This window comes from Amphiura filiformis, chromosome 6 (assembly GCF_039555335.1).
Source record: "Amphiura filiformis chromosome 6, Afil_fr2py, whole genome shotgun sequence".
Taxonomy (NCBI): domain Eukaryota; kingdom Metazoa; phylum Echinodermata; class Ophiuroidea; order Amphilepidida; family Amphiuridae; genus Amphiura; species Amphiura filiformis.
Window position 1 is genome coordinate 7,215,814 of NC_092633.1, and position 13,173 is coordinate 7,228,986.

Genomic DNA, 13,173 nt, shown 5'->3' on the forward strand with positions numbered 1-13,173 from the left:
AAATACTCAAAATTGAAGAAATCAGGTTTGTCTGGTTGCTATGCGACAGTAGTAACTTATATAATATACATCTTGCTGAGCTAAAATCACTCCGTTGGGTTTCAATTTCCATTGGTTTGAGTTTAGACAAATTTGATGATTTTGGGAAGGGTCAAAAGATTATTAGCAGAAGGCATTTATAATACATACAGATTCAATAACAGGTGTAACATGCTTACTCCAACTGTCTTAAAATTAAATCATAGCTACGAATTTGCTATATCTAATGAAACTATGACAGGGACTGTCTTTTGGAATTTGCAGGAGAGCATTAAAAAGCTCTTCTGGAGCTTCAAGGAGCTCTTCTCCTTCAAGGAGAGCTGTTTAGAGCATTTACAATAGAATGTAAGGAGAGAATGGTCAACTAAGGAGAGCTAAAAATCACTCTCCTATATCAGATTTAAGGAGAGCAATAGAGAGTGATTGCTCTAGCTCTTCTCAAAAGGCAGTCACTGCTATGATTTACATACAGTTAAAACTATGTTATATTGATTCATGTGTTTACTCAATTGGCAGTGCCCTGTTATATCATAAGGTTTACAAATCTGGACAAATCACATTTCATGTTGTAATATTATCAATTTAAGGCACATGCTAATTAGGTTTCCATCACTAACATAATGAAAGGCAGGGATGAAAAGACTAATTTGTGCAGTGGTGGCGCCATGGGGAGCCCCAGTCAGAACTCTTGTCCCCCCTGTTTCCCCCAGAAAAACCCAAAATTACAAAAATTCCACTTTTTGCGGTAATTTTGCGCAAAATTTGTTGATTTTGCCCCCACCTGAAATTCACCTTGCCCCCTAATGCCCCCGAAAAAATTTCCTGGCGCCGCCACTGAATTTGTGTCTGACGTCAGAGCAAAGGTGCACCGGTTGCCGACCTGTGCAGTACAGCATTTTCTGTCTAGTTGTCAGAATTTCAGATGCAAACTAGTCTTTTTATCTCTTGTCTTTCATTATACTTGACGGTACATCATTCATTCTGTGGTTCACCTTATTACAATATTATTGATCACATTTTTGTTTTATAAATCATCAAAGCCAAACACATGTATATACTTAGTACATGTGACCAAACATACTTGGCCAAATTATATAATGATTCAGGGCTCTATGGAGGAGGTGGCAAAATGATGTATTTTGAAATGTTACATCAATAGTTTTAAATTTAATTTTGAAGTCAAAGGTTGATTATTTTTGATTTATTTATGAATAAATTAAACCTTGCATTATGACAAAAATTACATATCATGATATCACTTATCATTTGTTATAGGGAGTGTTACTAGTTCAATCTGTGGGTCGATGCCCGGGGGTGGGGTACTCAAGTTTGATTTTGGTAGGGACGTGCCGCTGAGAAAAGTGGACCCATAAATATACCAAGTTTTCAAGAAATTAGGACCCATTGATATACCAAAAGTCAAAATTTTCGACCAAATTTAACCCAAATTATCTTAGTTTTTACCAATTTTTTTTTGGAAAATTTCGAAATTTTGGCTAGATTGAGGCAAAATTTGGCTATTTTTCGAAAAAATTGAAAACATTTTGAAAAAAGGACCAATTCATATACCAAAATTGGCTTAGAAAAAGGGGTCATTGATATACCAAAAGGCCGAAAATGCTACCCATATTAGCGCACATTCCCGTATGGTCATTTGTACTAAGTACCCCCCCTGGGGTCAATGCAGTGGGACAGATTCACCATTTTACTCTGCATATATTGATTGGGGAGGCCGTAAAACATCAAAATGATGTAAACATGTGTATTTTATAAATAAATGATAGTTAATGATCTGATTTGGTGTAGCATAAGATCATTTAATACATTTCCAAAATAAGAGTAATCAGAACCTCTCCCTTCGGCTCAACTCTTACTCCCAAATGTTTTTTCTTTTTTTTTTCCCCGTCTTTTTTTTACTTAAGCCGAGTGGGATGGGTATATTCCAATTTTAGCCATTGAACTGCAGTGTACTTTTAAATATATAGATCTCATAGGAAATGAGTCCAAGAAGCCAATATCATGTGGCAAAACAAAAGTTTTGGACATTTTCCCCTGCCCGTGCAAAATCATGCACATAGGGCAGAAATGACACCCTTATCAAGCCTTGGGATTTCCTTTACAGAACCCATACCATTCTTCTTGCGTGTCAACTTTATTTGTCTCAATATTCAAGTGCAAACACTGTTAGGTTATGCTCCCCTCCGACTCGCCTTAAAAAAAGCAAATTATGTTACATATCTGACTAAGACGATTTAACATGTACTGTAAAGCATGATATGTTCACAAATTTCACAAGTGCAGTTGATTTGCGAAACTTTCATAAACATAAATATTTTTTCTTCCTATAGACCTTTAACCCTAACGGCCTAAGGGCATTTTGGAGATGGGAAGGGAAAGAAGGAAGGAATAAAGAGAGAAAAGAAAGAAAGAAGTTGTTTGCTCTGGGTGGGATTCGAACCTGAGACCCCTCGCATGCCAAGCACACGGTCTGCGACACCTTGCCACAGGTCTTGGGCTTCGCTGGCCAGCGAAACCGTGCCTATATATCATTTAGGGCGATTGCGTCATCACACCACGTGGGATGCACGCACGAACAGCGCATATATCAAGTAGTATTTTGTAGTACATGGTACAGTTAGGGTTAAGGAAATGTACACATTCACAAAAATTTCATGTCACAGAAACCTGGGTTCTCTCCAAAATGCGAAATTTTAATGCCGCAAAAATACCATGCTTTACAGTATCCCCAACCTATTTCTTTGGATTCAACACATGATTGATACTTTACAAAAATACACAAACGGATTAATATTATATATAATAATGTGTATATACCATCAACAGTATCTGCTAATATGTACATTTATATATCAAACAGTTTATACTTAAAACAATGGAGCTGCATAATATAGTTCATAATAATAAAACTGTTTACATTATTTACATACATCACAGTTTATCTTTAAAAGCTTTAAGTTTACAAAACTGGAATTGTTATCAATTCCATTTTAGGTATCAATATTACCCATTTATACATTCATTAATGAATAATTAACTGTAAGGTGGTGTTGCTATAGTCAGTTTTAGTCCCCTAAGTCTGACAAACCAAAATCCCCCCATTTGTGTTTCATTACTCCCCGTTCCAGACAAATACAGCACTAAATTTTTTGGATTACGAAAATATTCAAATGAAACATAGCTAAATTCCCAGCTAAATCCTAATACTTTAGTTAGTTCTAACTGGCAATATAAAGTCCAATTTAATATATTGCCAATATTTGGAATTAAGGGCCAAACACATGCATTTTAGGGTGTTCTTCGTATGCTGTTACAATCAAGCCCAAAGACTTGTATTCTAATTTCAGGTTATGCATTCTAATTTTCGGAAAACACATTTTTTAATATCATTTAAAACCAATTATCAAAATTAGGCCTAACATGAAATATTAAAATTATGAGCAAATTCATACTCAAAATTTTGAATGTTTAGACTTGTGCCAAGTCTGAGAATTATGTGAAAAATTGCAAAAATATTAAAATTTGACTTAGTTTCATTGCCAGTTAGAACTATAGCTAAAGGATTAGGATTTAGCTATGTTTCATTTGGCAAAACAGATATATGTTTTAATCCAAAAAAATTATGGTGTTATATTTTTCTGGAAGTAGATCTTGGGGAAAGTAAGATCCTAAGTAGAACAGTTATTATAGTAACATTTCTCATTAATTATATACAAACCTTTTAACAACAAGCGTTCACCACTTAAACTTTATAGCAATTAATTTATTAAATTAAAAAAACAAGCTTTTACATGACAAAATGGTACTTTATAAAAATGCAACAATATTGCATCTAAATCAAAATGATGAGAAATCTACTTGTTTTGGAAGCATGTTGTATTTTGACTACTAAGTATTTTCCCTTTTTACAAATTTGTTCCGCTACTATATTGTTAACCAGTGTTACTTGATATCAGTCAGATGTGTGGGTGGGGTGTGTACATGTGTGTATCTGCGATGTGCATGTTAATTTATATGTACATGCAGTGGCGGCACCAGGGATTTTTCGGGGGGGGGGGGGGAAGTGAATTTCAGGAAGGGGGCAAAATCAACCAATTTTGCATAAAATTGCCACAAAAAGTGGAATTTTGTGTGATTTTGGGTTTTTTGACTCAGAAGTGGGGGAGTAAAATGTGGGGGTCAAATGCCCCCTTTCCCCTCGTATAGTGCTGCCACTGTGTACATGTATGTGCCATATGGGCTATTCCAATTGAAATCCATACACCATGGAAGACGTGACCTTAACTTTTATACAGGGGTGTGAATTTCAATTGACTCCATTTGAAGTTTATACCCCCTGTGTGGGAGATTAAGGTCATGTCTTCCTTAGGGGGTGTATGAATTTCAATTGGAATAGCATAAAGCTCTAGGTGGTTGGTTACCATGGTTACTGTGTAAATATGTATAATAATACATACCCAGAATGCACATTTTGATGCACTGAACATAGAAATCACAACTTATCAAACATACGAGTAAAAACCTTCATATGTTTTCATTTAATGTGACTAGTGCAGTGCATAAATTATTTGAATTGTCTATGCCAAAAAATGAAAAATTATTTTATTTATACTCAGTGTATACAAATCATAAAACAAAAATTAATACAACACTGCATTCCAAAGGGCAATAAATTACATATATTATAATTTAGTACACTGCAAAAACTATGTTTAAAGACTGAAGACATTTTTGTAATCGATTTGTAAACATATTTCTGTCAAATTCCAAGACACTGATGTGTTAACTCCTAAACACAGGCTTCATGTTTAACATTTAAACATATTTACAAATTGATTATAAAAAAGTGTTTAAAAATATTTAAACACTGTTTTTTTTTGCAGTGTAGGGACCTATTTGAATTATATGGACATTATTATTTCAGCTATGCAAAAAAGCACAAAGCTGAGTTGGGTCATGATATAGGACAATCATCTTTTAACTACATTTATTTTACTTGTGTTTTGGCAAGGTAAAAAAACAAACACTAATCAATTAGAATATAAAACACTGATCCTTTTGTCAGATCTATGATAAAACACACAAAATATAAAGGTCTTCACAGCTTCAAGACCCCATTATCTCCCAATTTGTACATTATTAAATCTATCTTTGTCATAATTTACAAATAATAACATAAAAACAACAAACTCTAAAAGTGATCTCTTACAAAAGGTGTTGCCATGACAACAAGAAAGCTATTGTGATTAAGGAAGCCGATACTGTTGACGTTTGTGTAGCACCACCGCCAGGATTTTTTTCACCGATGTTGCCACTGCCTTTCCCTTTTGTTGCTTTGGTTACCATGGCTTCATTGTCCTCATCAGAGTCATGTTTTGATGGTTCAAAAGTGAAATCTGAATCTGGCGTGGTTCCTGTTCATAGATGAAAATATAAAAACAGGATATGAGGATGATTGCTAGGTTGGTGATGATGTGACTTTGTGGAGGCAAACCTTTGGGTCAATATAATACTTACCATTTGTAATTCAAAGGTGTGTCATTAAAATTTAGAATTGCACGCACACTCCACACACACACAAAAACAACATTTGCAATCATGAAACATGAAAAGGGGTGTCCACATACTAGATTTGAAATGCGCAATATTTATTAGTATGGAATTTTGAAGAGTGAAAAATGTGTTGGTCATGATGATCATGGGGACCTCTATTATATATCAGTAGATGAAAATGGCAGTTTTGTTTATGTTTTGATCGGGATGTGTCACTCAAATGGGTAGCTTTTTTTTTCACTCAATCATGTTTTGAAGAAAATAATTAGCATAGGTTTGAAAGAAGAAACATATAAACTGGCAGTTTCTTGGGTTCAATTAAGGGGGAAATTGAGCCCTCAATGACAGAAAAGGCTCAATCAGTCAAATTGTGACACTTTTGAGGTTATTTTGTGTTGTTGCATTAACTGTCTATTATAATATTTTCAGTTCCAGAAAAGAATGGGACTATTTTGTATTATATTTTCAATCATACAGCATGTTTCACCCTGATGTGACAGTGATGTCAGTGCGAATTTCATTGAGCGCAGCTTCAAATTGCTAGTGTTCGCTTAAAACGCTAGTGTACACAAGCGCCTAAAGAGTTGACATTACTGCCACATCCGGGTGAAAAATAGTATAGGCCTATTATGCAACAATCAATAGTACGAATCATACTTGAACTATTATCTTATCTCAATCCACAGTTTCAGGACAGGAATTACCAAAGTGTAATAAACACACCTTTACAGGAAGGCCTGCAACTGACTGAGGAAATAACAATGTTACTAAACCTTCTGGAATTGTGTTTCACTTAACTGGTGTTACAAAGCAATGGGTGACACGATCTGATTCAACCAGGCTCAAAGGAGATCATTTTGAAAGCTCAAAGGAGATCATTTTGAAAACTGAGTTGTTATTATCATCAACAATGTACACAGTAACCATGGATGCTTCATTGTATTGCTGACATCAGTACATCCCTATCATACTGGGTTGCAAAGTTTTACCAGATCACTTTGATGCATCCATGGTCTGTGCTATACTACCTTCCTTTTACCTTTTTTCTGATTTTCAAAATTCATTGGCCTGGTTGGTTGGACCCCCAGTTGGACCAGGACATTGTCACATATGGATAAATATCAGTTGGTATGTTTGATGGTTGATTCAATGAATCTTAAATTAACTTATGTTTTTCAAATTACTTTCAACTATAATAAACTTAAAGCAGAAAAAAAGATGCAAGAATGACAGTTTGTGTCTTTTCCCTCTTATTTGAACAAAATTCGGACCATTTTGGATTTGGATATAATCAAACTCCTTTTTCTAAGCCTCAGAAGGATTTGTTCTTTTACGCCCCTAATGAGATGCTAACTGATGTAAAATGTGATTAGCTTGTGTAACTCTGTGTATCTGACACCATTTTTGACACACGCTTCCAGCAATATGTCTAAAACTAGGGCGTCCATATTCATACCTTATCAATCACTCATTTACTAAATGCAAGATTAAATTACTAAGGGAGTTGTCAATAAATTAACCAGTAGAAAAGTAAAATCAATGCTTTTCTACATTTTTACCGGATTTAAACTTATCAATACTCAACAACAATTGTAACAGAGGAAGTGTGACAAACTGTTTTGCCAGACTGTCTGTCAAATCAGTCATTACATCTTGAAGTTGTTAATAATATTTTGGTTATAAGCTTGCAATAACATCCTCAGCCTACATGCTCTCAATATAATTCCACAAAATCAGCTCAACTATTTGGAACATTGCCCGCGAGCACCGTATTTTGCGTCGAAGAAACTGTGTGCGCACTGGCTGCCGTATTTGGATTGCATGCTACCATATTTGCACAGATTGTGATACGCACTTTTGTTATTGGTCATTCTGTTTTAGCCTGTTTGATTTTTGGAAGGGGAAAAATGCAAACAAATTTTATTGTTACAAACGTTTGAGGAAAATTTAGTGTTATTTTGTAAAGTAAAGAGATCAGAGTGACAGGTTATGAATGAGGTTAATAACTTTGCATCGGTAATATGTCGGGCATTGCGAAAAAGCAAAACATTTTGCTTTGGACTTCGGAATATCCTTCGGGGCTACACCCTTCGGGATATTCCTCGGTTCCAACGGCAAAATGTTTACAAAATTGTTCACAATGCCTTCCAAATAACCGATATGCGCAGTTATTAACCTCTAATTATGAGCTTTCACCTGATACTGAAATATTTTGATTGGGTAAAGTGGGAGAATGCAGCTGCCAATCGGGTCACACACCTTTAATGAATTCTTTCAAATGCTATTTGTGTTTTTCCTTCAGGAATGACTGCAATAGGTAAAAGGTCATGCTGTCAATAAAGTAAACATGCTCATTATTTTCCGATTATGTTTTCATATTCTTTTATTTATTTGCAACACAATTTTGGCAGCAAGTAAATTTTAATTGATTCAATGTTTGATTTTTAGACCAAAAATTGTTATCATTTTTTTTTCAAATGATAAAACATCTCAACTTGACAAGTCTGATTAGATTCTGTCAGCTATTAGGTTTCACATATGGATGCAAATAGTGCAATGACCATGGTACTTGGTGTAGGTCTATATAGGAAAAGGACTAATCTGAGAGCTTTATATATCTCAGTTCATATCTAGGCCTATATATCAGCATTGTTTTCACCAATTTGTGACTCGTTAACATTAAAGCCATCATGTTTGAATTTGGTCAAATTTTAATTTAGCTATTCTTTGCCAAATATTATGAAATAATATTAGTAACAACTGTCAAGAGGGTTTTCTGGTCATTTTAAGGAGGTGTTAGGGGAAAGAAAATTTTCTTTTTTGGAGGGATGGATTTAGAGGGATTTGAATTTCTTTTTTTGGAGGGGGGTATTGAGTTAGGAAACCAAAATTATCAAATTATTTGGGGAGGGTTAACTCCTGGACAAAGTATCAAATTTACTGCACATCTTCAAGGAATCACATTTGGGGTTTCAAAACCACGTGAAGGGTATTAAAAATTATTTCCACAAATTAATATGCTGTAAAAGGTACAACATGAGGTTCTGTATTCATGTTATTTTCACCATTTCATAGTCCCATACTCTTATTTACCATAGGGTACAAACTTTCAGCACTTCTGGCAGTAGTAGCATGGGAACACCAACCAAGACACAAGAACCAAACCCACCAACCCAAACACCCACCCACCCAGCTGAGATGTTTATACTATACTTACGTGCTTCTCCTGAGTCTTCGTTACTATCTGGTGGCATGGTTGACATTGTCATCTCATCACTACCACTACCCTCACATTCCTCATCATCACCACTGCATTCCATCTCATCTCCGCTGCCACTCCCACTGAAATCTTGATCCATATTTAGGATGAAGTCTGCTTGGTTTCTTGCCCATGTTTCCTGCACAAGGAATAATTATTAATTATGTTCAATATGAGAAGACTTTGATATAAACTGATGCAGCTAAACATACCAGGCCCGTAGCCAACTCACCAACAAAAATGTCCATGTTTTAGTGCAATTTTGTTAACATAAACTTGTTTGCTGGTTTTTAACAGGTGGGAGGCAAGAAAGGACTAACAGAGAGGCAGAAAGTAAGATGTTATAAAAAGTATAATAAATGAAAGAAATTATATGAGACGGATAAAAATAGAGCAAAACATACAGACAAACATACTGACATGTACAGATGTGACAGAAAGACGAACAAAAAGATAGTCGTAATGACAATATAGGGAGGGCTAGCCATAACCCTGCATAGGATCTAAGAATCACATAGATTAAAGTGTGAAGACAAATGCCATTAAACATATTGGTTTCGTTAAGTGAGACCATTAGTAAAGTCGCACACCATTAAGCAAGCTAAATTTCATGATAAATCAAATGGAAATTTAAGTACAATGACCTTTTATATATAACACCAGCCATATATATATCCCCGTACAACAAGAACTGTCTTTTAATGAAAAATATTGTGCTGTTCCAGTTGAAATTCATACATCCTCAATGGGAGATATGACCTTAATCTTCCACACAGGGAGTGTAAATTTCAAATGGGGTTACCCATGTTACCTGAATAGTTGACTCCATGTGTAGGAGATTCTAGGGCTTGTCTTCCATAGGTGTATGGATTTCAACGGGAATGGCCCATTGTGGGTCCAATGAATTAAATCACTTGATATTGTGATTTAGAATAACAGCATATATAATATCATACATGTGCTCAACCCTGCACCCTGAAATAGCACGCTTTTTGCATAGTGTGCCGTCAGTAACATCAACCCTTCAGATCTAACACCAAATACATGTCTGGTCTGGCCGTCTGTAAAGTTGAGTGTTTGTTTTAGGGGAAAAGGATCTATAAAGTAATAAAGACTGAGAGTGCCCATGGACCATGTAGTCTGAAATGTTCACTCAGTTAATGATATTTTAACATGGTAATTATTATGCTATCTTCAGTAGATAGCATATATTAACTACACATTGATTCTGATTTTAAAACAAAGCTTAACAAGTTTCATCCTATCTTCAGTAGATAGCAGATATCTTCAGTAGATAGTTGATATCTTCAGTAGATAGTTGATATCTTCAGTAGATAGCAGATATCTTCATTAGATAGCAGATATCTTCAGTAGATAGCAGATATCTTCAGTAGATAGCAGATATCTTCAGTAGATAGTAAATATTATTAGCTACACATTGATTCTGATTTTAAAACAAAGCTTAACAAGTTTCGTCCTATCTTCAGTAGATAGCAGGTATCTTCAGTAGATAGCAGATATCTTCAGTAGATAGCAGATATCTTCAGTAGATAGCAGATATCTTCAGTAGATAGTAAATATTATTAGCTACACATTGATTCTGATTTTAAAACAAAGCTTAACAAGTTTCATCCTCAAATTGTGCTCAAAACAAATTGTTAGATGCAAAACTTCATAAATAGAGAAAAAAATCAGACAATGTTTGATAATCTGTTTTGAATGCTAATCTCTAATCTTTTGCTTTGACTAAAGAGCACTGAACATCAGACCTACCTGTGATTGTACGACATGTTGTAGTTTATCCATTAGTGACATGGCTTGTAATAGTTCTAGCTCCCTTCCATTCCAGCTAACTTCAGGATTACTTGCCCTCTGTGCAACCAATCCATCATCAACAATGGCTTCACTATATCTGTAACAAAATCACAACAAAAATGACAATCCATTAGGTTTGGTTTGAGTTGAAATTATTAATATTATTCTGTGAAGTTGATACCTTTTATTAGCATACAGGAGAGATTTGCTCATGGAGAGGTAAGGTTAGCAGTGATGACTTGTGTGCTATTGTATGTTAAGTACCAGGTCTCTCTGCAGTAACCACAAAGTTTCTTCTAAATGTAATTATGTATCAGAAAATGCTTGTAGAATACCATTGTTCCAAAATGCCCCACACTATTGCCACATTTATTTAACTGATGAAATATTTGCCCAATTTTATTTTATAATTGGCATACATTATTCATTTATCAGTTACAAAGCTAAATTTCATCTACTAACATAAGCAATACATATAACTTATAACTACTTCACTCAGAAAAAACTATAATTTTCCCAACTCATAAGGATCAATTCTTGAAGCAATTATATTGCTAATTTGTGCGCTCCTAAATGTAAATGATTTAATTGGTAAAACATTTATCTTCTTAGCACAGGCTGGCATATCTATAATTATTGTTACAAATGTATACAACATAATTATATAAGCGGTCAAGCCGGTCTTTTTTGATTCAATGAATGTCTAAAGTAGACCTGATTACCGTATAGGATTATGTAATAATGGTAGCCATTTTGATAAATTGCTACCAAAAATTGACATTGAAATTTAATTGATCTAATATTCATCAACAAAAATATCAAAAATTGAAGAAAGCTAGGCTTTATAAAAAGTTTATTTTATGGAAAAATTAGCCACAATGGCTGCGTCAGTGGCGTAGCGTCATAGGGGGGCACATGCCCCCCAATCGATCTGAAATTTAAAAAAATTCCATAGGAAAATGGCCAAAAAATGGCTTGTGCCCCCCCCCCCCCCCCCAATATGATGACCCACGCTACGCCACTGGGCTGCGTTGTAGCATACTTCATTGTAGGTTCATCAAACTGATAGGCTATACAATATATACCATGAAAATATAGTTTGGGCTAATATTAATTTATGGCAGTGACTTCCTGGGTGCAACATTCTCTGACCAGCTATACTGTGTTGCTATAGTTGCTACAGGCAAAATATCTAATTCTTGATCATGAGAGCCAACTTGAGTACGCGCAGGTATTTGCGTCGAGCGTACTATATGCAAACACCGGCACTTACAGCGCAAACACAGCTTTGAATTGAATTGACCAATCACATAGTCATTGCTAGGCAAGGTCAAGGTTCGGTCATGTAGGTTGCTCTGTCATGTAGGTAGGTTATTCTATGAAAAGTATGCCGATACAGAAGGTACATCCGCCCGGGACATCCGCTCATGATCAAGAATTACTTATTTCGCCTATAAAGCAGATCCATGGCAGCTATCTGGTTTGTGCATATATTCAAACTTAAAATGTTATGCACACAACATGAAATACCAAATATCAAGTGATACATTGTGCTTCTAATTGATCATTTTGAAAATGTCAACAGTTGTAATAATTAGTATTCTATTACATACAACATACTGCCTGATAATCAACAACATACTGACTGCTAATCAGACGTGCAGCAGCTGACTATAATGTGAGCTTCATAGAAGTGCATTTAAATGGATCTTAACCCTAACCTTCCCTGATCCAACAAAATCAAACACCAAGAAGCCTGGGCATGAAGCCACTGTGCGTGCATGCATCCCAGGTGATGCGATGATGGATCATCCCAAGTCACATGTATGATTTTATTAATGGGACAGCGAAACACCCATGGCTACCAGGCGCCGATCGAGTGCTTGGCACGCAGGAGATCTGGGGTTCGAATCCCAAGAGAAACAAACAACTCCTTTGTTCATCTTCTATCTTTATTTCTTCCTTCATTCCTTTCCGTTCACCACCAAAAAAAGCACAGGATTAGTTAGGGTTCAATTTGATTTTAGAATCATCTGAATTGTTTTTATCAACAACCACATAATGAATACCAGTCATGTAAATGGAGATTATAAATATGCTTATAAGATGATGTAAACCCTGACAAAATGGGTGTTTCTTACATATTTTCAGATAAGAGAAATTATTTGTTATCAGACTGCTCCAGAATCTGTATCAGTACTTTGAAATGTACACAATATGGCCCTTTAAATGGTTGCATTTTTACTAAATAAGTAGAGTTCCCCTTAGAATTGGCTAAAGTTTCCTTTTAGCTCTGATGAACTACACTTATCTACAAAATCTCATAATAATCTTCTTAATAATCTCCCCCTTACAAGAACACTCATGAATTGTGGCTTAACTGTGTGCATGTGTATCATTGTAGTGTGTGTATTAATATCTTTCATGTCGCCAAACATAAAAGGCTAGGTTTTAATATCACCATATCAACGTGACTGTAATGGCCTATT

General features: G+C 35.2%; 1 protein-coding gene across 1 annotated transcript in view; it reads right to left on the reverse strand.

Moving 5' to 3' along the window:
* Positions 1-4,523: 4,523 nt before the first annotated feature.
* LOC140154902 (glypican-5-like) overlaps positions 4,524-13,173 on the reverse strand; it is a 99,753-nt gene continuing 91,103 nt past the window's right edge. The window contains exons 5-7 of the mRNA XM_072177561.1: positions 10,643-10,781; positions 8,828-9,008; positions 4,524-5,471 (exon numbers count right to left, since the gene is read on the reverse strand). Of these exons, the coding sequence (XP_072033662.1) occupies positions 5,263-5,471; positions 8,828-9,008; positions 10,643-10,781 (529 nt within the window). The 3' untranslated portion in view covers positions 4,524-5,262. The remainder of the gene's footprint in view (positions 5,472-8,827; positions 9,009-10,642; positions 10,782-13,173) is intronic.